At 50.0% G+C, this 26,813-nt stretch overlaps 1 protein-coding gene across 1 annotated transcript in view; it reads left to right on the top strand.

The window, feature by feature from the left end:
- TMEM132C (transmembrane protein 132C) overlaps positions 1-26,813 on the top strand; it is a 263,536-nt gene that overhangs the window by 150,028 nt on the left and 86,695 nt on the right. Inside the window, exon 3 of the mRNA XM_081037766.1 lies at positions 20,741-20,887. Within this exon, the coding sequence (XP_080893892.1) occupies positions 20,741-20,887 (147 nt within the window). The remainder of the gene's footprint in view (positions 1-20,740; positions 20,888-26,813) is intronic.

The raw sequence follows: 26,813 nt of genomic DNA, 5'->3' as shown, positions 1-26,813 counted from the left end.
CAGTGTGACATTCCCCGGCTTGGAGATCACCCCCCAGGAGCTGGAGGTGGGGGCCTCTGACCGTGAGGTCGCCAGCCACACGCTTCTGCTTCTGCGGGATCCACTTTGCGCTCAGCTCCTCGGCGGCCTGACACCCACAGGGCTGCCGGTGAGCTCCGGGCACAGCCTGGGTCCCCCTGGTCGGCCACGGGAGCCCGCCCTGCCTCCATGCCAGGGTTTCCTTGTCTGTCTGTGTCATTATTGGTTTTTATTTTAAGGAAGTACATGACCAAAATCATGACCGTGTGAAAAAATAGACAAAGAGCAGTCCTGCTGCCCCGAGTGCGGCCACCTCACGGCCCCCCAGGCCCCGCCCACTGCCAGTCACCTGCAGTAGCGTCTCGCCTCCTTCTCCAATTTTCTTTACACAAAGAAAACTACATCAGGTAATATGTTCTCATGCCACCCCTTTTCTTTGACAAGAGTCCCTCTGACTTCCTGATGTTTTCAGGCTCCGATGCTCTCCAGGCTGAACGCCCACCGAGTGGAGTGCTCGAAATGCCACCAGCCTGTCCAGCACACACGGGACCCCGATTCCTTTCTTAAAAAGACAACAGTGCTGATGCATTAACACAAGAGCGGGGGGACGTACCCCAGTTTAGGGCACCCCGAGACTTAGGCAGCAGACACGTGTAGGAAAGAGTTTTGTTGGACGGCTCAGTGGGAATCAAAGCTGTGATGACGGGAAAGCTGTTTCCGCTGGACGAGCCCTCGGCTGGCCCCTCCTGTGTCCTGAGGGTCCACTGACTGCTCTGGGTTGAGCCTCCTGATGTCACAGCAGTTTTCCCTCTGTTCTCTCCATCCTGAGACCAGGAAGCCCACGCAGACAGAGGGAGCGATTCGTCCCTGGCCAGACACAGGGCTCCCGACACTTGCTGCATTTTTCCGTCTTATTTTGATTCTCCTACGTCTGGAAAGCCACGGACTGCAGTGTGTTTACATCTCAGGGTTTCCAAAGGTCCGACCTGACCCCCGATGCAAAGTCTCCTCCTAAAAGAGCAAATCAACGCATTGGATATTAACACAAGCAAAGCCACCTTGAGCAGCAGGAAGTGACGTAATGAGATCCTTTGTTGGGCAGACGAGGCATCGGTCCTGGGGGAGCCCTGGTGCCTCCTGACAGATGGCACTTGTCCATTTGGCCAGTACTGATGGCCATGGATGTTATCAGGCCCCGGGGTTGCCGTGCTGGGCACAGCTGAGGAAATGCCTCTCCACCTTCTAGTGAGGGCACTCGGACAATAAGCACATTAAGTAAATAAAATGTGTCGATAGAGTGGGCAGACTGTTGGCTGAGCCTTCATCTCCGCAGCATAAAACACTTGAGGGGAACCACTTTGTGGAGTGTCTACACGGCCGAGACAGAGTCTGGGTACCGATGACACAAAGCTGCGTAAAGTCCACTGGGAACATGATTCGACCCCTGGCATGTGGGATGAGTTCTTTGTTAAAACTGAGACCAATTTCATGGCCCACTTCATTAGTCAGCTCACCAACAGCCATTACCAACAATCCATTTTCCACCTTGCATGGCAGAGGAAGCCACATAACCTATTTCTGGTCATTTAATGGTATAGGCGCTTTCTGAGAAATGAATAAGGAGATAGAAATGAATAAACAGATAGCTCCCCTGTATTGCCAGTTCTCCACCCCTCATGCCGACATTTGCACTTGGTAATATGAGGGCATGACATCAGGAGCTTTGGCAGCCCTTTTGTGAGCATGAGTGTTTCAGCCAAAGTATTTAAGGTCAGTCCCGACACATGGAGCAGCAGAATGAACAGTGGGACTGCCCACTTTTGATTTAGTCTTCTTTTATTTGCAGTTGAAGGTGTCTTTAATTGGTCTGTTTTTAAAACAAACACAACCCGTTACAACACTAAGATATCCACAAAAAGACTTGATTAAAAATGTTGATAGTAGCTTTAATCATAATAGCCTAAAACCAGAAAGCGCCAAGGTGTCCATCAATACAATGAATAAACAAACTATGGCATATTCATACGGTGGAACCCTACTGAGCAATAAAAAGGATTGGACAGCTGGTCCATACAACTACGTGGGAGAATCTCAGATGCTTTGTGCCGAGAGAAAGACGGCATACTCGTAAGGGTACGTACTATATAATTCCACATATAAAAACCCTCCAGGAGGAACCTAATCTGTGGTAGAAGGATAAAGCAGGAACTGATGTCTCCAGGGGGGTGGGGTGGATAGCAGCTAGGATGGGGCATTGGGGACCTTTCTAGGGGGTTGTCATGTTCTGTACATTCATGGGGGGTGGGAGTGGCACAGGTGGGTACAGAATATCACTGCTACGATTTCTGCATTTCATTGTATGTACATTTTACCTTAAAAGAACAGCAACAACAACAACAACAACAAAAACACTTTAAAAAAAGATTGAACTGAAGGGACGCATTTGTTTTGCACACAGTTCCGGGGCGACTTGTACTGTAACACTTAGAAATGCATCCAAAAATAAGATTGGTAGATGGATGGAGAGCGGGATGGGTCTGTGGATGGATGTGTGATGACGGGTAATGAATGGCCATTGGCAGAATCTAAGCCGTGGGGCGTGAGCGTTCGCTGTACAATTCTTTTACGTCTTTCCGTAATAAGATTTGGGAGGGAGGCTATTAATGTAGACATGGCAGAAGTTGTTACTGATAACATTCGTCATGGTTTACCCGGCAACCAGGTCCTTCCTAGGGTGAAGGCGGTTTTATGGAAATGAGATGTGGACCCAGCAGTTTGCATGAGCCAGAGTGGAGTCGTCTTTCTGGGGACTGAACTATTTATGCAAAGCTTCATGTACAGCCAGGGAAGACCATCTCTGGCAGATACAAAAGGGCCCCGTCAGCTACTCAGTAAGCTTAGCCACAAAGGCCAGGACAAGCCTATAAGCCAGGGACCTCAGAATTAGGCTGCATTGAAAGTTTCAGTGCGAAATATTGAAATGCAGGTTCCAGAAGCCCTCACGCTCGAGGGAAAGGACGGCTAAGCTGCAGCCTTTTCACTGTTATTAGAATCGACATCTTACGTGGCACAAACAAATGCGCGGTGAAGGCTCTGACGCTTAGCCCTGCCCTTTCCGGGCCCTTGGTGGATGAAGCTTGTATTTTCTGGGCCACTGGCTTATTTGTACAGAAAATGAAATAGTGTGATAACAATTAATGAGATTGAGGTGGAAAGCACCGAGGCGTATATTCGAGGAATCTTTTGTTGTGGTCCGGAGTTGCTTTGCAATTAGCTCACGAGTTTTACCAACGGTAGCTTAGGTAGGAAGGCGGAAAGGTAGAATGGTGTCTGCGGTGCAGGCTCTGAGACCGTCCTACCTGCAATGCCCGCCCTACCGTTTCTGTGATGTGTGGTCCTTGTACGGACGGAAACAGGTGTTATCATTCGGAAAGACACGGTCCCTGGGGACAAAACTGGACCCGATACGAGGTATTGAGTCATTGCTGAGACAGCAACTCCACGTTTCAGTGGATTAAAAATATATATATTATATATACATATATTATATATATAATATATATTATGTTTAATTATGAAAAGTTATGTAAAGATACCTCTTGTAAGTCTTTTTTTAAATATTACGTGTAAACGTCGTGCTTCTTTTGATCTTCAGCTTCACCCTAGATCCCCACCCTCACTTCCTTGCAGTAACCATTGGGGCGCATGCCTGCTTACTTACGTACACACACTCTTGTGATGCCAGAAACTAGAAGATGTCCTAGCTTGAAAGCCCACTTGACTATTTCCAAGCTGGGTGACCTCGGGCAGGTGCTCCGACCCTCTGAGCCTCAAAGAGTATTTGAGGAGATAATGACGGAGATTTTTGCCAACTATCACCCGGGAAGAATTGCACCTCCCCCATAGCTAGTTCTGTGTGGGGGTTAAAGGTGGTTGTCTATTTACAGAACCTAGAAAACCGCTGGGCCTGCAGAGAGCAGAACTCAATGTTACATGTTCCTGCATCTGATTTACATGTTATACATAAAATGCCTACATGCTAGGTTCTGTCGGGGTGACGCGGTATTTCACGTCACTCTGCATTGCCTGAGTTCCCTCCCGCTCAGGGTGTCCTGGGGGACGTTCCCCTGAGCCCCTCTGCTGTCCTTTCTCCCCTTCACCTCTCAGAGCTCCCACACTCGCGTGGGTGTACCACAGCACTGAGCCCTTCTCCTGACAGAGTGACTGCGGGTCATTGTCCAAACTGGGAATTTCTCAGAGTGAAGGGACGTCTCAGTAAGCATAATCCCGAGACAGCTGTCCTGGGAAAACCACCAGATGTGACCCCGATTGTCATCCGCTCCGTCAGAGCCGCGGTGACCGCTCACGTACGTCTGTGCACTAAGCCCGAGAAGGAAACTCACCGGCTCAGAGCGTAGAGCGTTTTTATTTGTAGCCGGCACTGCTTTGTGGCTGTCCTAAATAGCTGAACCGTTTAGCATTCCCTTTCCCTTTTATGTAAACGGGGCATTTGCCCCTCTAGTACCATGTACCTCCATCCACCCCTCATTTCTGTTCTTCCTTGTTTGGAGGGTGGAAAATGGCCCCTCGTGTTTGTTCTGATTTTCATGCCCTGTACTGCTGAGGATAGCATCCTTTCCTGTTTCCTTCCTCGTAGTCTTCCTCCTCCTCCTTCCCCTTCTAGGTGTGTATTCTGACGACTGATACTTAAAGCTAGCCAAGAACTTGCCTTGTAAGCCTAGACACTTTTATTATCTTCGTGAAAGTGAAGGATAATCCTTAATGTTTAACATGTGATCAGAGTGTATCTTTATTTTAAAAAAAAATGCAGTCCCACCCGCACTCATCTACTTACCCTGGTTGGTTTTTGAGTCTGATAAAGAGGAACCCTCTGGGCAAGGTGGAAGAGACCCAGTCCTGCCTCTTGGGTTTCACCCTTCTTTGGGTCAGTTCCTATTCTTTGAATGGCTGTTTTCAGTTAAAATTATTGAGTGCTTACTCCAAGGCCGGCATTGTGCAAATGCTTCCTTGTGTTAATTTCACTCACCCTCTCAACGACCCTCTGGGGTTAATACGATTACGTCCCCATTTTGCAGATGAAGAAACTGAGGCAAAGAGAAGTCAGCTAAGTTAATTTGCCCACGCTTTCGCAGAGCAGAGCTGGGGCTTGAATCCAACAGGCTGGGTCCAGAGCTTGTCCCCTTAACCACCAAGTTCATTTTCTTCATCTTAAAGGAAATGTAGTCTGAAAATATAGCGCCATTTAAATATGTTCTTATTCATTGTTTTAAAGTGAAACTTACTCTCCCTTAGTAGGGAGGGCATGGTACCCTGAGCCAGTCCACCAAAGAGGCTAGAATCGTAGGTGACCCCCAATTCCCCGAACCTTTATGTAGAGGCTCAAGGTAATAGTAATAGTAACACCTGCAACAGCGTAACTCCCGGTTTTACAACAGGCATTCAGCATGAGACACTGAGCTAAGCATGTCCCCTATCGAATCATTTCATCCATATGACAGTTCCATGAGGCAGCCCCATTTTCCATGGTTGGAAACTAAGACTCAGAGAGGTCAAACATTTGCCTAAGGTCCCACAGCTAATAAGCGGCAGAGGCAGAATTGAACCCCAGCCCATCGCAAGTTACGTCCATTCCCCGTGCTTAGCTGTTGCATGTCTCCACCAGCAAGGTAAACATGGCCACACACATAATTCACATGGGACCTTGTGTCCTTATCCTAACGTGTTGCTGGAAGTGCTTTGTTCAGTGGTTCCCTGGTCTTTTCTGAGCTATGTGTTGTGTGATCTGTGGAGACCACGCTGTCTGGACCCAAACACCACATTGATTTGACACATGGTCCGACCACAGGGGTGGAAATCCGAACGCCACACTCTCTCAAGAACCCTGGGGTGTATGTTCCCTGTAGCTTTTTCATGCGTGCCCTTGTCACATCTTGTCACAACAATTAGCAGTGCACACAGCAAGTAGGGAGCCGGCCACACCACCCTGGGTTGTGCCCTCGGACGTCTGCCGGCATTGCGGGAGCCACGTAGCTCGGTTTAATTAGTGCAGTCGGTTTCTAGGTCTGCTGGTGACAGGACGGGACCCAAAGCCCGCCTTCCCCGTGACGCCTTCCCCGTGACGCCTTCCCCGTGACGCCTTCCCCGTGACGCCTTCCCCGTGACGCCTTCCCCGTGACGCCTCCCACTGTGTAGACCTGTCCTCGCCCCAACTTGCAACCCACCCTGCCTGTACATTTTCTACCAGAGCCCCTTATTAATATTGCTTGGTTGTGTCATTTATTTTCATTTTCTGTTGGAACGCAGTGCCAGAGAGTGATGGGGATTATGCTTCACCCCCAGACCTCTCACCCGTCTGTAGATGCCCCCCATTCCTGCTTTCTTCATCCACCTTGTTTCTGCCTTTGTCCGTTAGTACTCAGGGAGTAAGAACCATCCGAGTTGTTCTTGTACAGCTAGCCCAATGGTTCTCCAGCCTTTGCGTGTCCAAAACTCTTTATACTCTTACAAATTATTGAGAACCCCAAAAAGCAGTTGTTTATGTGAGTCAAATGCATCAGTATTTATAGTACGAGAAATCAAAATTGATCATTTTTTTTGGAAATTTTGTAGTAACGAGTAATAATAATAATCCATTCTAAATATCAGAATAGGCTTATTACATGTTAACTTAAATTATATATTTTGTGAGAAATAGCTATTTTGCAAGAGAAAAGCAAATTTGACAAGGAGAGTTTCATTCTTTCCCGTTTTTGCAGACCTTGTGTGTCAGAAGGCACCTGGGTTGTCCTATGGCTTCTGAATTAACGCTGAATGATATGTTGCTGTACATATAATATGCTAAAATACATAGAGGTCATCTGGCCTCCCGCAGTTGGAGAAAGGATGACCTCTTGGCACCGTGAAAGTGTTTGGGGAGCCCTGGGGCCCCTCGACCACCCTTTGAGACCACTGACTGCTCTGTGGCACCTTACACAGGGACACTCACCCCATTTCACTGTCTGTTCCCCCAGACACTATTCATCTACATAGACATTTCTGTTCCCTTCGCCAAGCCCGGAGCTACTTGTCATCCTAGTTGTGGGGAATCCAGCAACATATATGCAGCATTTAGCTGCTTATTTAGTGATTACATTCCACATGGGTCCGTTCACACCATCTCCATGTGTCTATGAAATGCCTATTTTATTTGAGGGAAATACAGCCGTGAACAAGACACACAAGGTCCTTGTTCTCATGGGGCTTGCATTGTACCAGGAAGACTCACTACTTATAAAAAACGCACAAAAATGCACCTCCAACCCTTCAATCAGTAATCGTGCTCTGAGGAAACGAAAAGACAGAGTTGTGTTAGAGACGAAAGGAGAAGGGTGATCAGGGCTGGCCTCTCGGAGACGCAGATGGTAGGATGAGCCCATCCCCAGAAGATCTGAGTGGGAAATCATTTAGGAAGAAGGCAGGGCAAATACAAAGGCTCTGAGGTAGGGGGGAAAAAAAAAGAACTTGTGTGTTTGTGGCATAGAAAAGCCTGAATGAACCACCCAGGCTGTTTGTTTTCCCATGTTGACATGGTGACGCTCCTTCCTAGTTTCTCTGGCAACCTGAACAGTCAGAGGCGGTCTAGAACTTCTAGAAGAGCACTTCCGCTTGAGAATTATTGACCAAGGTTTGACTTGTTTCCTGTCTGTCCAAAATGACGACTGAGACGTGGTTAAAGGCATGAGGGGCCGGCCCTCCTGGGGACGCTCTGTTGTTCCCTCTGCCATGGGCGTGGGAGGTATCAGTGGTACCAGATAAGATACTCTCGGTCACATTCAACAGAACCCCAACTCAAACCGCTCAAGCAAAGGCAAAAGGAGATGGAATCATCCAGCAATTCTGCGAGGCACATACGCACAAGTGACTGAAAGCAGAGATTCCAAGAAATATTTGTACAGCGCGTGTTCGCAGCAGCATGAATCACGGTTGCCAGAAGGTGGAAGCAGCCCAGTGTCCGGCCATGGGTGACTGAACAGTGTGGTCCATCGTGTAACAGAATAATATGGATTCTTCAAAAGAAAGGAAATGTTACACAGGCTACAACGCGGATGGGCCGGGAGGACCTTATGCTGAGTGAAACACGCCGGTCACAAAAGGACAATCCCGGGTGATTCCACTTCCAAGAGGCACTCGTGAGGAGTCAAGTTCACAGACAGGAAAGTAGAATGGAGGGCGCCAGGGCCTGAGCGAAGCGGGGATGGGGTGAGTGTCTAATGGGGACGGAGTGTCAGTTTGGGAAGATACAGGTTCTGGGCGGCTACACAAACATTGCGAATGTACTCAGTGCCACAGAACTGTGCACTTAAAAAATGGTGAAGGTGGTCGATTTTATGTTGTGTGTATTTTACCCCAAATTATTTTAAAAAGGAAATTGATTCACTCTCCTAGCAGAAAAGTCTGGAGGTCATGCTAGATCCAAGCAGAACGGTAAACAGGGGTTTGAATGCCGTCATTGAGGTTCTGCCTCTCTCTCTATGTCCCCAAAATGTCCACAGTATATACTGCATGCCACCGACAACTTCCGATTCACAATCTCCCAGCCTACTGACCGTTGACAAAGCACATTTTTCCTGTTCCTATGCCACAAAAATGTGGAAAGAATTCAGGTGACCCAAGCTTGCGTCACCATTCACCCTTGGCCCAATGGCCACGGCTCAGGGATGTGGCCGGTATGGTGGCTACAAGCTGAGCTGCATTAGAACAACACAGAATGGGTCCCTTGGAGCAACGTGGGGTTCTGTTATGACAAATGAAGAAGCTGTCTAGTCAAGGTCAGCTGTATCCTAGACGTGAGGGGCCTTTGGGGAAAACAGTGGAATGCGCAGAGCACAATTCTGGTCACTCTATGATGTCTTCAGAACATTCGCGGTGGCATCAGCAGTCTCCGCAGGCCTGGAGTGCTGCCACGGGCTGTCACTAAGCCACGAGAACACCTCGTGCCACCTGTGGCTTATCTGCCAAGAGTCCCCTCCTGCTGGCGTTAGCCCTACATAGCTCAGCGACAGCCTGTCATTGGTGGCCCTGGATATTATCTTTCTTTAGTTGTTCACCTTTGTTCAACCAAGTATATAATTTTAACCCTAGAAGGCAAACTCCGGGACAGAATTCATCAGAAAGGAAGCTCCAAACCGTAATTTGTGAATTGGGAGCAAACAAGCCTCCTCATTCAAATTCTGCTGTCAGACACTCAGGGTAAGCTTTCAGGTGGAAATGACCTTCTAAAGCAGGCCTTGGGGTGGATGGAGTTCTCTGCTCTGGTTTTCTCTTTTCTTCCTTTTTTCATACAGAAAAGGTACCTGTGGAAACAACAGAATTCCCGCTAGGAAACATGGCAGCTCTCTATAAATCTATGGGCTTTAATTGTAAACGGAACTGCCCCTGACCCAGACGAGAAGCGCTGTTTATCACAACCTCTAGTGAAAGCCGTCTCGCCCCTCTTTGCCCAGGGTGCCCTGAGGCTACGGGCGTGCCCTTCCCAAGACGGTCCACGAGCCTGCCCTCATCTTCCGTTTGTCCCGGGAGCAATGCTGTAACTTCAGCTGGAAGGAGCCCCCAAAACAGTTGCTGTGGCAGACGCCTGGGGAGTTGATTCAGTGCCGAGTAGCCATCCTCCCCTCTTCACTGCCGGTAGATGTCTGATGTGGTTTGGATTGCAGGTGAGGACGTCCTGATCTCCAGAAGATGAATGGATGAATTGTGGTTGGCCACATCCCACTGCCTGTTGCCAGCTGGTCCTTCTCCCAATTCCCCTTCCAGCCGGGGTGGGCTTTGGCACGTGAGCTGTAAAGGGAAGTCTTCTGGTGTGTTTCAGGGACAGGCCTTTGAAGAGAGAGCCTTTTGCCAGTATTCATATCCCTGCCTTTTTCTTTTCCCGCTTGCGATGGAAGTGAAAGCACATGTGCTGAGACCTGTTGCCATTCCCCTGAGACAATGTGAGAAGATCCAAGAGCGTCATGGAGACATGGACAGCCGTGGCCAGTCTACCCGTGTCGTGTTCCTTGAGACAAGCAGAGGTCTTTCTTCCTAAGCATTCCTTACACTAATTTTTTGCAGCCCAAAGCATTGTTAATCTATCAAGTCAAGGGCACAAATGTGTTTTCCATTAGTCGCACTCAATGGGTGATCCACGTTTTGTACATGTCCTGCCGAGAGAAGTCTAATTTCTTGTAGCGCAACAGGTAGAATGTAGATGATGGAGCACACCTGCCTTGCCCCTTTCTGGCTGTAAGTGACTTCTCAGTGCCTCAGGTCTCTGAGGGGGGCCTTACTTTGATGAGCTAAGCTGTTAGCCCCCAAGACCCGTAAAAGCCTTCCAAAGAAACACCTGGGGCTGCGGGCCTGCCCGAGGTGTACTGGGGTCAGTGGCTGCTGATGGCCCAAAAAGGGGCCGCTGATGGCATTGGAAGGCCTGTATTTTTCTGCATCCCAGGAAGACCGTGTAAATATGACCCTGCCTTTTAAGAGCTCACAGTCCAAGACGGAAGGCTTCATCGCTCCAACCTCTGTAAGCTACTTTGCTGAGAGAGAAAATAGACACTGAACCAAAATATTGAACGTCCTAGAATGAGGGCTCTGCGTGTGTGACTCTGAGGCTTATCTCTGTATTTCAGAAACCAAGTTCACTGCCAGTCACAGGGCAATCACGCGCTCAGCAAATATTTACTGAAAGTCCTCAGTAAATCTTTTTCAGTGCCTGCCATGGACCAGGTATGCTTCTCGACCCTGGAAATACTGCAGTGGACAGAGGAGCCAGGTCCTTCCTCTAAGGCCCTTCCCGTCCTGGTGAGGGAGATGCATTCCCCCCAAAATGAATAATTGCATGTCGGGGAATGATCAAGGCTCTGGAGAAAAATCAAGTGGGGTCAAGAGATGCAAAGATAGGTCAGGGCCTATGTTACACAGGCCTCCCCAAGGTGAGATTTCAGCAAAGAAGAGATGAGAACACCAGCCATGCAGGTACTGAGGGAAGGGCAGGCAGGAGGAGGGAACAGTCAGAACAAAGCTCAGAGGCAGGAGCGCCTGGAGTCCACCGTGGCTGGAGTGAGGGCGCAAAGTGAGGTCAGAGGCAGGTAGGCGGGAGAACGTGGGGAAGCAGGCCATGTGGGGCCGTGAATGGTGAACAAGAATAGAGAGCATCTAGGAAGTGTCAGAGGCAGGATCTGAAGCCAGGCAGTGGACCCCAAAGCACAGGCTTCTCAATCCCAGACCCCACTGCCTGACTTCCTGGGAAGCAGGAGAAATGCACGGCAGGTTAGAAGTTTGTCTTGGTCCCCCTGCCTAGAGCCTGATGCAGCAATGGTTGCGCCCTGTGTCCCGAACGGTAACCCACAGAAGAACAAAAGGAAGATGCATTCCTGAGGGACTGGGGGAAGGGGGTCAGGAACGTGGCTGTGATGTGGTGGTCCCTCCTTCTGGGGGCCTAGCGTTAGCACCGCTGCTCAGCTGCTTCTGAGGAAGGAGTTTCGGTTCCTTGCTGGGAAAGGAGTCCCGCTGAGATACTCAGGCTTGCTTCAGGATTGGCCTCATAAAATCTCGACGGGCCAGCTGCACCGAGGCCATCTTCCTCCTCCTCAGCTGCCCCTGTGACCGGCCATCGAGTCCCTCGAGGAGGCTGCAGGTACCTGCAAAGGGTGACTTGTGGAGCTGGTAGGTTTGATGGATGGGCCCTTCGCCCTTTGTGGGTTTTATTATTAATACATTCTTTTGCTCCAGTGGTTCTGGACTAAAGGGTAGTCTGCTTGCCTGTAAGTTAGAAATGGGGTGTGCGTGTGTACGACCCCCATGGGGAAAGGTGGCGTCAGCGACAAAGTTGCAAGCCTGTACTTTATGACAGATCACCGACCCCTTTACTGAGGGGTGGGTTAGACTGGCCGTTCCCAGTGCCGAATCAGACTGTGAAGATCAAACGCCAACTGCCGTTTCACTGCTGTGGGACCCGGAGGGGGTTTCCATGCCATCGGTGTCTCTCTTTCTCACCTGTTTCAAAAAGGAGCATGGTAATGGAACCTACTCAGTGGGTTGTCGGGGGAGTTTGTTGTTTTTTAAGACCCTTTTTAAAAAAGCAATTTAAGGTTTACAGCCAGATTGTGAGGAAAGTGCAGGGATGTCCCATTTCCCCTGTCCCCCCACACACAGCCTCCCCCGTCACCAGCACCCCCAGACAGGACACCTGTTACAACTGAGGAACCTACACTGACACCTCTTCTTCACCCAGAGCCTGTAGGTGACAGGATGATTCATTCCTGGTGTTCGTTCCACGGGTTTGGACAAATGTGTAACGACATGTATCCCTCACTGTGGTGTCACAGGGACGTTTCACTGCCCTGAAAGCCCTCTGCGCCCCACCTGTTCTCCCCGCCTCCCCTGAGCCCCTGACAACCCCTGATCTTTGCACTGGCCCCACAGTTGTGCCTTTTCCAGGAGGTCGTAGAGTTGGGATCACACAGAGCGTAGCCTTTTCAGATCGGCTTCTCTCACTTGTTAATACACACGTGAGTTTCCCCCATGTCTTTTCTGGATGGACTCCAATTTATTTATCCATCACCTACTGAAGGATGTCTCTGTTGCTTCCCAGTTTGGGCAATTACGAATTAACAACCATGTGCAGTTTTTGTGTGGACATAAGTTTTCTACCCCTTTGGGTGACTACCAAGGAGCAGGACTGCTGGATGGTGTGGTGAGTCTGGGTTTGGCTTTGTAAGAACCGCCAGGTTGCCTTCCCACGTGGCTGCACCGTTGTGCGTTCCGGCCACTGATGGGTGAGGGTTCCTGTGGCTCCACCGCCTCCTCCGCTTTGGGATTGGGGCCATTCTGGAAGGTGCGTGGTGGGCAGCTCTTTGTTTCAATTTGCGTTTGTCTGATGATACACGGAGGTGTTGTTTTTAAAGGAACACACAGAAAACCCTGAGCAGAAGAGAGCCAGAGCAGCAGGCGCCCCGAGCGTGTTGGGGGAGCGCGTTCGTTCCTCTGGTAATTAGGCTGGAGCGTCTTCCGCAGGCCAGGCTCGCTCAGCTGGGCCACGCACTCGGCCTGAGAGCGTGTTTGTCACCCGCTCACTGCTGTGGGTGGGGGCCAGACGGTTCCTTGTTGTGGAGGCTTTCCTGTGCATTGCAGGGTAGTTTCACCATCTCAGCCTCTACCCACAGATGTCACCTGTACCCCCACCCCCTAGACATGACGACCAGAAATGTCTACAGGCTTTGCCAAATGTCCCCTCCCTGGTGGGGGGCAAATCACCCCTGTTGAGACCCACCGCCTTGGAGCGTGGCTCAGAGTGACATTTGGGGCAGATAAGTTACAGCAGGGTGGGGTGGGACCCCTCCATGGAACGTCGCACAGAAAACCTTTCCATGCAGGGCGGCTGGCTGGACAGATGTCTGCCTCAAGGAAAGTTGCCTTACTCTGCTGGGACTATGCCCGGCTTTTCATCCCAAAGCTAAGATGACTTCCCGTTTTGATCCCTTCCAAAACTATGCCTTCTCACAGCCATTCTAAACTGGTGCCCAACCAGCGTTTCTTAGCACATGTCTCATCTCACCCTGCCCTGTGTAATACTGTTAAATTATAGCACCATTCATCCCAGAAATATTTATATAAAACATTTCAGTGCAGGGGAACCCCTGTACAGGGAGTCAGCACATGAAACAATGAGAAATACAGAGCACCACCCATGAAGTATTCTTGCCTAAACCGTTCATTCTGCACCTACCCACATTTCCAGTCCTAACACCCAATTTAACGGAAATGCAGGGGATAGAGAAACACATTCACTGACAATGCAGAGACACCGTCTGATCAAACCAGAGTGAGGATGTAATAGGCCAGATGACTTAGTATTTCATAAAATACCAATTGTGTGATACAGGGAGGGGATAACTGTTAATGGAATAAAAGAGACTTAAGAACATAACGCTCAGATGTGACTCTGGGCGGGCCTGGTTTGGACTCTGATGGGAACAAATGAATTCTATAAAACAATATGCTTGAGGTAATGAGGGAAATTTCGACCTTATGAAATCATTCTTTTTGTTAGATCTGTTGGTGGCAAGGTGATTATGTTTTTCAAAGCCGTGAAGTATTTACACATGAAATGGCATGAAGTCTGGGTTTTGGTGTGAAATATTGTGGACCCTGGTTCCTTGCCGGCCGTCAGCCGGGAGCCGCATTCAGCTCCCACCCTTATTCCTTGACTATGGCCCCTCCATTTACACAGCCAGCATGAGCAGGCGACACCCTTCCCACATCAGAATCTCTCCAATGCCCCTTCTGCCACCAGCCAGAGAGAACTCTGCTTTTGGAGGGATGGCTGGTGTGCCGCCATCAGGCCAACCTAGGTATCTCCCTGTCTTAAGATCAACTTGGGATTTTGATTTCCATCTGCAAGTGCCCTGAAGCGCAAAATTAGTGTTTGAGTAACCAGGGGTGTGAGTTCAGGTGGTAACTTCCGAATCCTGCCTGCCACACGGCCTTGCGATGGGCTTTTCCTGCTGAAAATGGGGCCCCCTCCGTCACCCATGTGGGTCTTCCTCCCCGTCCCCCAGGCTCTGCCTGATGACCTTCCGCACCATCCTACGTGACATCACACCTCCTACCGCAACCCCCCTGTTCTCTTCCCAGCTTTATTTTCTGCCACAACCTCTGCCCGCGCCTGACATGCTGTTTATCTTGATTATGTTTTGGCTTATTGTCTGATGCCCCCAGCTGGTTCGTGAGCTCTCCGAGGGAAGATGTGTGGCCCCGGGGAGCCCTCACTGAGAATGACACTGGGCACAGGGGAGGCCCCCAAAGCGATTGCCAGATGACTAGACCTCTCCCAGGTTTAAGAAGCAGAAATACAGGCTTCAGCACGGGAGCTTTCGACTTCATTTTAGAGTTGGCCACTGTGTTTGCTTCTAGAGCTGCCATCACAAAGGGCCACAAAGGTCCACAGGCTGGGGGCTTCAGCCACAGACGTGCTGGCTCCCAGTTCTGGAGGCCAGAGTCCACCTTCCAGATGTGGGCAGGCCTGGCTCCTTCTGGGAGTTCTGACGGAGGGCCTGCCCTGGGGCCTCCCGCCATGCTTGTGGTCAGCCGTCTTCATACTACGTGGCACCCTCCCTATCCAGCGTCCGTCCACCAAAGTCCCCGCCTTATAAGAACATGAGGACAGCAGTCCTGTTGGATGAGGGCCCCCAAACAACCTCACTTGATGACCTCTGTAAAGAGTGTGTGTCCCTGCAGGGTCACACTCAGAGGTCCTGGGGGTTCGGGATTAGGAGGTAAGGACAAGTCCCTCCATAATAGCAATGGTTATGTATGTTTGCTCTTATACAAGCTCTGAGGAGCAGGTTCAGCTCGCAGCAGACTCAGCCTTCCAGGGCCAGACACCAGGGGTACCTGCCCCACCCACAGGCCGCCCTCTGGACACCTGATGGGCGCACGTTCCAGCAGAGACCATCTCAGCGGCTTTGAGAAGCCGCTGGACAGAGCATTTCACATGGAGATTAGAGCGGCCCTGAGACAGATGGCTTGCAGGCTGGAAATTACGCTTCCTGTGTTAGAAATTTGTACTGAACATTGATTTTCTTTAAGGAACACTTAATCATCCCCGAATTACACCTGAATCTAGCACATTTTGAAGAGAGGGGGAGTAGTTTTGGGTTTTAACCACTGAGAAACTGGATAGGAGTATCAACTGTCTACGTGTCGTGTGTGCGGCCGGAACGTGCTCAGGGACCCCCAGACCGGCCGGAAGCACCCCGGGGGTGGCCACGCCCAGCGTCCCACGCTGACACTTCCCAGCATCCCGCTCAGCACCTGCCGGGACAGTCGGCCCCATATTGACCTGGTGAATGAAAATGACACGTCGGCATTAGGCCCTGCTGTCTCTGACAACCCAAAATCATCTCCCAGGTCAGCAGCTGCAGTCCCACAAGCGGGGGACCCCTGAACTAAGGCCGCGCCCCAGTGACAGATGATGAAAAAGGGCAGAGGTCAAATGAGTGACTCCCAAGGTCATAGAGCTCAGCACCCGCAAAGGCAGGCCTGGAAGGGGGGTCCCGTGTCCCACCTACTGCCCTCCCCCCAGCACGTTGAGTGGCCTCTCAGACGCCACCTTCTGCCCACTCCTTCCCCAGAAGCCAACATCCTCAAGGCCTGTGCTCTGTCCCACTGTATTTTAACCCTGACTCTCCCTGCAAGACTTCTCGTCCTGGGACCCAAGTTCCTGCCACAGCTACTTCCTCAGAGTAGACGGGACACCCGCTGACCTCATTGAGGAAAACACCCCGCTAATAACGTTGGCCTTGGAAAGCCTATGCCTTTCTGCCGTCTCGGGGGCTCCCTGCCCCATCCCCACACAGGGAGGACACCGCCCTGCGCCACCCGACAAGAATCCGCCCACTTGCGTGAACTCTTAGGTGAAGTGGAAAGAAGGATGCGTCACTTCAGGGAAACCTTTACCCTCGCACCCAGTGCAAACGCAGCAACAGCGGGTGTCCCTGCGGTCACATCTCAGGAGGGGTTTCTTCGTTGGCAGGACAGGTGGAAGGTGTGTGTGCTGTGAGCCCGCCTGCGGGTTTCCCTGCGTTATGACAGAGGGGCGGGTGGTTTCCCCTGCTGCGTGCCTCTGATGTCTCCCTCACGCCTACCGTGGGCTCTTGTGGCCAAGGGGCAAGTATATTTATCCAGGCATTTTAACGTAAGGCTTGGAAGTTGTGCCTAAACCCACAGAGGTGCTGCCGCTGATGTGGTCGGGCTGCTGTGGGCCTGAGGCCCACCTGGACACGCAGCGTCTGACAGGTGACAGTGGGGTTCAGGCCGCCTCGCGCCCTCCTGGCTCCCTCGTGCTGACCACCTGTGATCTGCCTTGCTCAGCATCCTCCAGCCTTTGACCTGTTTGCAAGGGTTTATCTCCCCCACTCTGGGAGGTTAGCCGGGCCGGTGTGTGTGTGTGTGTGTGTGTGTGATGTTTTAAGCAGTTACCTCCATAAATTATGGCTTTGCTTGTAGTTTAAGGAGTCAAATAGTTCCGCAGAGTTTGTTGATAAAAACCGTGTGTGACATCCTCAAGGCGACCAAACTAGAGCGAGAGAGACAGATGAGAGTCTTTCAGGGCAGAGAGTGGGGGCAAGGTGGGACTATTTCAGGGGTAACAAGAGGGGTGTCTCTTCAGTGATAGAATTGTCCCTATTCTGATTATGGTCAGGGGCCCGTGAATCTTCGTGTGTGATATAATCTCGTAGAACCATACACGGAAAACAAAGGGCTTGTGAAAACAGGTGAAATCTCAGTAAAGTCTGTGCCCGAGGTCATAGCATGTCAGGCTCCTGGTTGTGACTGTGTGTTATTGTTATGTACGACGTGTCGTTGGGGGATGGACGTGTAGACAAGAAATCTCTTACTGTTTTATTTTTTATTTTTGGCAACTTCTTGTTGATCTCAAACTATCAAACTTTTTCAAAATCTGAAGTTGTTTTTAAAAATACTGCAGTACTCTGGCTTCGTCCCTGCATAGAGGCAAAATCCTTACTGTCGCTGGTATTTATTCTCATATCACTAAATGATGTGGTAAAGTTGATACTTCTTCCTTTTTTTTTTTGAGTTTTAGGCATTATCTATAAATTTCCCACTATGAACGATAGGGAGATATATATCCAGAGGGTGCCAAAAATGTATGCGTATTTTAAGAAACAAAAAAAATTGTATTAAAATTGTAATACTCAATAGATACTGATAACAAAAGATGAATACAAGTCACGTCTGACTTCTGCAATGACAAGAGGTGCTCAAAGTGGTTACCACCAGCGTCCAGACACTTCTGGTGACAGTGAACTACTGCTTGAGCCACGCTGACCAAAGGGTCCGCTTGAATATACTTTTTTGGTGCCCCCGGTATATATATATATGGTCTTGTCATCCTCACATAAATACAGTCCTTTCTATGTCTCCATCCTTTCGATGTAATAATCATATTTTGTCTACCTTAATATTCAATGCTTAAAATATTGTAAGTACACGTGTTAATCACAGTATCACTGAGTATTCAATTATGATTACTTTTCCTTTTCCGTATAATGATGTCTTATCATCAGATTTAAAACCTAATTCGTTTTTATTGTTTTTCTCCATTTTCTGTCTATTAAGCTCTCATTTACTCCCAAACTCTTCACTGATTACCTAAATCTCCTCGCAACACATTCATTCGCATCAAATTTATTAGGAAAACTTCGGTTTCCTGCAGACATTGTGGCCAGAACCTTCCGTGCAGGCGCTCAGCTGCTGTGGGCCTCCCTTCCCCACCAGACATGCCTTCCCCAGGGTCCTCCGTTCATCTCTGATTCCTGTTGCATCTTCAGTTTCCCATTCCTCATGAGGCCCCTTCCTCGGTTTACTCCCTTGTCGCCTGGAGCACATCCTCACGTCGCTTTCTGAGCGAGGGTGTAGGGGGTGAATGTTCGGAGGACTTGCTTGTGTGGAAATGTTCTCTTTGTCACGAGGCTGCCTAGAGAGTGCTGGGTGGGAAAGCATTTCCCCCTGGAGTTGGGAAGAATGTTTTCATTGTCTCTGGTTCCCCGAGCGGCTGTTGTGGCTTCTGAGTTCATGCTGATTCCTGATCTTTCTTCTGCAGGGAATTCTCTTCCGCGTCCCGGTGTCCTGAAAGTACCGCTCGGAGCCTGGGTGTGGAGCTGTTCCCATTCCCGGGGCTCGTCACCCAGGGGCCCTTCCAACCTGGAAGTCACGGCCTTTCATTTGGGGAGACTCCTTGGCTTGTTTCCTTGATGTTTCTGATTCCCCCTTTTCTCTGTTTTTTCCATTGTTCAGATAAGGAGCCTCAAATCCTCCTGTTTGCTGATCTTTTCTCCTGTCTTCCATTTCTTTGTTCCCTCTACTTCCACGGACACATTTCCTCAACTGTATCCATCCCCCAGTCCAATGACTTTCCAGTGCTGCTTTAATATTTTTAATTTCCAAGGGCTCATTTTCACCATTTCTTAATAGCATCCTGTTTCTGTTTCATGATTGCGGTATCTTCTCTCATCTCTGTAAATGTGAATGATTGCGCGTGCTTTTCATTTTGGTCTTTCCCTCCTAGGCTCTATTTCCTACAGAGTGCTTGTCTTTTCTGTTTGCCTGTTTTGGTCTTTATATCATGCAGAGACTTTTCTCAGTGTCCAATACTTCCTGTTCGCTCGTATAAAAGAACAAGGGACTCCAAAGCCACTCGAGGCTCTGAGTCCATTTGCTGGGACTTGCTGGCTCCAGGCTTCTCTGAAAGGTAACCAGGCTGGCTGTTGGCGGAGGCCGTGGTGTCGGTCCCAAATCCCCTGGGACCCAGGACTTTTCCTGGAGAGTGAAGGTCTGGGGACAAACGCCTAGAAGTCTCAATGTTCAGGACACATAGGGTCACGCTCACCGTTTCCAGCATGCTGACCCAAGTCCCCATGGCCCCCCGAGGGCCCACACGGAGTTCTGGGCTCCCTATCTGGCTGCTTCCCACGCAGATTTTCAGCGCATCTTCCTTATTTTAGCCCCCATGCACCCCCACTTTAGAGCTAGAACTGTTCCACCAGTTGCTGAGACTGGGGGATGGTATAAATTTCGGTTCTTAGCTTTTCCCATGGACAGCTCACGACTTCCTCTTGAAGCTCAGCCGTTAGCTGTTTACCCATCTGCTTTCCACTTTCCAAGAGACGTGGCTGCATGTCCCCAGCGGGCGCTATGCCTTCAGTGATAGTCCCTTTTCTCCTTTAAGTGGGGCTTGGGGAGAGAGCACAGTAGATCTCTGTGCGCAATCTGCTGTCACTCTCGCCAGTTTATTGATGATAAACTGAGGTTTAGCGAGCCCAGGAGATTGGTGGGAACAGCAGCTGTAAGGGGAGCGCTGCACCTTTTTTCATTCAGCCTCTGACTCAGTGCACTTGCATGTGCACCAGGACGAGGCCCTGCAAGTCACATGAGTGTGCTGCGGACCTCCCTGGCACAATATGACAACAACGACTGTTTATTAAGTGCTTGCTGTATGCCGGACACTGTTCCAGTCTCTATATGTATCAATATGTTTCATCATCACAATAGCTTTATAATCCTATCCATTTACGGAGTAGGGGAATGAGGCACAGAGACTTTATAATTTGCCCAAAGTCACACAGCCACAAGGTGGGGGAACTGGGGTGGGAGCCCAGGCCAGGCTTCTGGACCAGCACTTGCCACAGCAGACTGGGTAAATCTGTGTGCTGGGGCCTGCTCTGGGCACTGTAGGATGCTGAGCTGCGTCCTGGCCTCTCCCCGCTAGATGCCAGCACCCCCCCCCAGTTAAGACAACCAAAAACGTCTCCAGACAGAGCCCCCGGTCCCCTACAGGACACAGTCGTCTTCTGTGGAGAGTGACCAGCCTAGGCCTGACCTGACCCCTTGTCTGTCCCACTTCCTGGATGGGGGACTGTCCAGGGGCCCCTTCCCCTCACCCTCGGAGCTGGCCAGCATGTACCGCAAGTCTGGGGCCAGCTCCCCCTTTCTCTCCCATCCACCCGCACGGCATTCCCACTGTCTGGTGCACTTTTTCTGTCAATGTCACTGGCTATGAACAAAGCAGACAGAGCGGCCAGTGCTGGCAGCACGGTGAGGCGCAGCCCCTCTGGACAGGCCATGTCACTGACTGTGGCTCTCGCCCTCCTTCCTCCCACAGAGCCAAGGTGAAGAAGGGGGTGAACATCCTGAGCACCCGGCCCAGTGAGCCCCGGCAGTGGGACGCCAAGCAGGAGCTGGGCAACGGCGGGAAGCATGCCACCACCACCGTGCTGTGCCAGCGCCTGGGGCCCAGCGCCCGCAACAGGTAGGTGCCACCTCCCTCTCAGGCACCACTCGGGGGCCCGGTAACCCCATCTCCGTCTTAGAGGCTTGACCGAGACTCACGTTCACTGCGGCTGAGCTGAGCTATGAAAGCCTCGGCCTGGAAATCTGGGGCCCTGGCACCCATGGCGGCACCCCCTGCCATCTGCAGCCCCGAGGGCACGCCGCCCACTCGGAAGGTGTGTTGTCAGGGCTTTGGAGCAGAGACGAGTTAGCAACATGCTGCTCCGCTTTGCCCGGGCTTATGCGTGCCCTTCACCTACACGCGTGTCCTGGGCGCCATGTCATCTCCTGGCGCCCTCCATGGGGGACACAGGCGGCTTTCCTGCAAAGCGTGCACCCTTCACATGGAGGGCTGGGCTGAGCGGGTGGGTGGGCGATTAAAGTCAGGATGTGACCATCACTGGCAATAATGAATGAGGACAAGCTGTGTGAGATCCTATGTAGACATCGGGGTGATTATTTAAAGTAATTGCTTTCTGCACATACAATTACACATACTCATTTTAGAATATTTGGAAAGCTTAGTTGTATGTGGCAAAACGAGTTAAATACGTAAAATCCCTGCCACCCAAGGTGGCCACTGCTAACGTTTCATTTCCTTCCTGTGTTTTACGTATGTAACATCGGTATATAGTGAATGTGAAGTGGATTCATTTATTTTATGAATTTGGTATCAGAATCTACATGCAGATTTTTAAGGCACTTTCACTTAGATCTCAATTATGTTGAAAACATCTTCTCTTGACATTAAATATTCCTCCATTAAATATTCCTTTTTAATGGCTGTATAATATTTCATCACACAGATTTAATGTTACGCAAATAATCATGCTGTACTTTTGGGCGCTTAGGTTGTTCCCAAGTTTTCTTTTCAGAGAAAACAGAGCAGTAAACCACCTTCCACGTACATACGTCTTTGTCCACTCCTCCTTTTGCGTAACGTGGCTTCTCAGAATCAAAAACTTCCATCATTGTTTAGGGCCCTCGATACATTCAGTCAGGGTATTTTCTTGAAGGGATTAGCACTGAAGGAAGAAGTGTCCATTGTGGGGCACATTTTCTCAAGCGCACACGAAAAGGCTGTCAAGACATATTCTGCAAGTTCTCCATTTTGCTATGAGACGCCCAGCTCTTTTATCTCTAGCACCCCCTCTCCTCAGCCCTACCTTTCATGTGCAGCCAGCAGAAACATCTGGCGGCCCGAACAGAGCCCTGGTTCAAACACCAACCATCACCATCATTACCCCAGAGGGACCATCAGTACATCTGAGAGGTGAGGGTTAGGAGTCCCAATGTTTCATCTTGTGAAAAAAAAGGCCAGAAAAAAAAAAAAGCCTGCCCGGGTGCAAATTAAACCTGCCTTGTCAAATGCACATAAAATCTAATTAACCCACCTGATTAATGCTGATTATGCAAATAAACGTGCCCATGTTAATTCACAGACAGGGAATTGTGTATGTAAATAGTTTCTCCCAGTGTAACCAGAAGGTGTCTCCACGTGAAGGGGGACAAGCCTGGCTGATGGCTTCTGAACAGTCCCCGTGGCAACCCTGTTTTCTCTGCGTCTTCCGGAAGCTCTGCTTTGAGACCAGTTGTGTTTCTTGAGTTGCAAACACTGTGCCTGGGTTTCTGCTGCCAGTCATGCTGGATGTTTCGGCAGAGGGAGCTGCGATTCCAGACGTGTGTTTGGCCCTTTCCAGCTTCAGAGTTTGCACTGCCATGACTGAGAAGCATGGATACAAGGTCGTGGGAAGCTTGACCATGCTCTGCATGCTCTTCAGTTTTCACGTGATGTCTTGGAAGTAATGTCTGCGTATGCAGGAGAGGCGGTCTGGCAGGACTGGGGTCAGGGTGCTGCATCGGGTCCCAGTCTGCTGGGACGGTTGGTTGGACTGTGCACGTCTCTTCCCAACTCTCAGTCAGTGATTGGCAAGAGCTTGAAATTGACTCCGTGGCAGTATTTACACCACAGAAATTGGCCACCCCCCAAGTCAGGAATTTGGTGATTGTGGGAAAGCCTGTTTTTCCCACCTCGGGTGGGTGTGCTCTGCTCACGCACTTCCTCCCTGGGGTCTTCAGAAAGCATTGGTTGGTTCACCTCAGGGAGAGCTGCGATGCTTCATGTCAGGCGGGAATCCACTGAATCAGGCCCAGACGCCATCCTCACAGAACCTAAACACTGCGGTGCTCCTGGGACCATCAGTGACATGGAAGGTGCAGATACCACAGGGCAGGAGGCCTTACTTCTCTTCACCTGTAGAGAACAGGCCAAGTGTACTTGTTACGTGTACTGCTGCGTAACAAATTGCCCTGAAGCTTAGATGTTGAAAACAACACACGCTTATTCTCTCCTGGTTTCTGTGGGTCAGCGGTCCAGGCACGTCATCTTGAGGTCCTCCCCGCGAGGCTCTTTCGCAGGCTGCAGTGACAGTGTCAGCCAGGACCTGTGGTCTCATGTGGAGGCCCACCTGGGGAAGGGTGAAAGTGCAAGATCACGTGCCTGCTGGAATCCGCCCTCAGGTTCGCTGGGCCAGGGCCCCAGTTTCTGGTTCCTTGCCAGGTGCCCTTCTCCAGCAGGGTGCCTATGAGAAGACCCAGGAAGAGAGCATGCCAGGAAACGAAAGTCACAGTATATTTGAGCCTGACCTTGTAAGTGACACCGCACACTTGCTGTGTTTTATTAGTTCGAAGCCGAGGCCGCACTCAAGGGGCAGAGAGTACAGAGAGGGGTGAATACCAGGAGGGGGCATTGTTGGGTCTTGTTGTAGCCATTTTCCACCGTCTACCTCACCTGGACGCTCGTCCAGGCTGTGGACGGCCCCCACTACAGCTGGAGGCATGTGAATTACAGACCAGCCGTTGAAACTGGCACTCCCTTAGCTGGGTACCATCTATCCGAGTCTACAAATCCATTTGCTTTTTTATTTAACTTAAGCCAATTGATCAAAAGGGAAATTTTCTGTTACAGCCGGTATTCGTGAGTGTTCTTAGTTGCTCTAAAAGGTGATGATCCTGACCTGTTTAAGCAGCACAGGCATTTATCCCAAGGAGATTGCTGGGAAGGCTTTCCACGTAGAAAACGTGGAAAATGGACAACATCGGGGAATCAGCCAGAGCCGGGAAAGCGTCCCCAAGCCGTCCGTCATCACACACCAGTCGGACCACTGTTCATTTAGGAGTTTCCTTCAAATCAACTTGTAATTGGTCTTGTTTTTTAAAATGCACCCTCATCTTTAGTGATAATATCCTTGAAATTACACATTTCAGGCACTTTGATTATTTTCTAATGTACGTCACAATGAGTACAAAACTGTAAGAGTTACTTGAAATAAGTATCCTTGGTGATACGCATAGTTTCTGCGTATTCTTGGTCATAACAGGAATACAGCCAAGGAGTCGCCCAGTGTGGTGGGCGCTGCCCTGCCAGGGTCCCCTCAGGTCCCTGGAAAGGCGTCTGTGCACGTGTGTGGCTGTTCAGGCTGTTCAGGCTGTAAGAAATACCACAGACTGGGAGGCTCCCACAGCGGGAATCTATTCTCTCCCAGGTCTGGAGACCGGAAGTCCGAGGTCAGGGTGTTGGCAGGGTTGGTTTGTGGGGAGACTTCTCTCCTTGGCCTTCTGACTGTATCCTCACATGGCCTTTCTTCTCTGTGTGTACTCAGGGGTCGAGCGGGACAGAGAGAGCTCTGGGGTCTCTTCTTCTTGTGAGGACAGCAGTCCTGTCAGGTTAGGACCCCGCTGTTACAACTTCATTTAACCTAAATTATCTCTTTAAAAGCCCTTACTCCTAATACAGTCACCTCGGGGGATGGGTCTTCAGCTTAGGAATTTTGGAGTGGGGGTACACAGTTCAGTCCGTGGTCCCACACCCCAACCCGCATCCTTCAGAGGTCCCTCTGGCCCACTCTTCAAGATGTCTGGAAAATCCTGGTGGTTTCATCTTCCTCGGATGGTTCTTGCAAATGATGATGGGTGTGAAACAGGAAAACCCATGCCCCGTCCCCCAATGCAGATGACTCTGAATGGTAATTGACTCCCCAGAACTCCCCGGGCTCAGAATTGGCGGGGACGTTTCCTGAAAGCACGCCTTTCCTTCGCATGAACTGTTTCCTCTCTCCCTCTCCCTTTCTAGTTTCTCCTGGGAAATCTCCCTGTGTCAATCACTTACAACCCAATCCTTATCTTAGGGTCTGCTTCTAAGAAACCTACCTGAGAATCTCAGGAACATAGGGGCCCCCTGCTTCCTTGCCTGGTGAACTGGCCTCTTATTTGTCCAAGTGGGGGGAGGACTTGTTCGGAAGATTGTCAGACGAGACAGCTGTTTGGATGACACACGTGGTCCCTGGAGCCCAAACCCTCTGAAAGACCCGTGGCCTCATGGTCCTGGAGCCATTTGTTTGTAAACCCTCAGGTCCAGGAAGAGTTTGCCACCGGTCCATACACACACAACATTGTGCTGCGTTTAATTTCCTCCCCCCCCCTCCCAGATTAATATTTTAGCAGCTCGAGCATCTCCGCAATCATGCAGAATCAGCTAGCAACCTACTGGGTTGTATTTCCTACTTACAGGGCGTGAGGCCAACGGAGCAATTAACAGCCTGTCCCGATGCCCCGCATCGGTGCTCTGGGACTGAGTAAATCCAGCATAAAGAAAATGCCCCTGTGACCACCGGGAAAGAGAATTGAAAGGACGCGGCGAACGCGGGAACCCATTTGTGGTCCTGTCAGTGGACGTTCCTTAGGAAACACCTTCTGCTTACCCTTTCATCTCCTTTCCCCATTCTGCATCTTCCCTCACACCTGGGCGTCTGGGCGAGTCTGAGCAGCAAGAATTTCATAAAACCTTGGAGGGGACCCCAGCCCAGAGGGAGCGCTGACCCTGGGCCCCCTCTTTCACCCCAATGTTGACCCTTCCTCTAAGACATGCTTTTGCCCTAAGCTTTCCGTGATCTTCACCCTCTGAAGTTCATTCCTTCAGGGGAAATGCCAACAATGAGGTGTTTCTTTAAACGGAGGGCATTCTTTTAAGTTAAGGGGGAATTTAAATTAACAAGCGACCTCTGCAGCTGTGACTGACCCCGGCTCCCCAGGGAGGGTCCCTGCTGCTACCTGCAAACTCCTGGCCTAGCCACACTTACCTGTACTTCTGCTTACGAAGCACCTTTACCAAAAGTGGTTCACTTGCACTTTTTTTTTTTTTACTATCCTTTGGGGCTTTATTATTAAAATATTGCTATTGCAACTTTTCTGGGGCTCAAGCATGGACCTTAAAAATAGAAATGTAAATAACCCTCGTATTCTGTATATTCCGTAGTCCTTGATAGCACACAAAATAATGCTACGTGTGTTTCTACAAAATGCTTTGCCCCCATTATTTCAGTAAATCTTTTGCATGTTTTCATGAACTGAGGCGTCACACCACTGGGCAGATAAAGGAAAGAGGCGAAGGTCCTCCGAGGGAGGCAGCATCCAAGGGAATACTTGTGCAAATGATAAAAAGTTTTTTAATAACTTTCATGTGTATAAATAAATGGGAAAAGGTCGTGGCTGTTGCATGAATTAAAGGTGAGCATAAACACATATAATTTAAATATACAAACGCGGAAGGCTTTGTACCTGCCGCTCTTCTGGGATGAGAAAGGGCGACGAGCAAATGTCTGAAAGGTGTGAACAATACACTCGCTTCAAATTGAGACTTTCTTTTTTTGCTTCCGTATCTTTTTATCCACCTTATTTTCTTCAATGCTTGTATTTCACTTTTATGATCAGAAAAGCACATTCAAAACCATGTTTCTTAAACCCACATTCCACACCTTGTGCCCATAAATGTTTGTGTATCGCAGGGATTCCTCTGTGACATATCTCCTTTTGTAACTTAGCTCTGCAGAAGCTCCTGTCCCAAACTT

Source organism: Rhinolophus hipposideros (assembly GCF_964194185.1).
Source record: "Rhinolophus hipposideros genome assembly, chromosome: 24".
Taxonomy (NCBI): domain Eukaryota; kingdom Metazoa; phylum Chordata; class Mammalia; order Chiroptera; family Rhinolophidae; genus Rhinolophus; species Rhinolophus hipposideros.
Note: the sequence above shows the minus strand (reverse complement) of the source record. Positions and strands in the feature narration are given on the sequence as shown.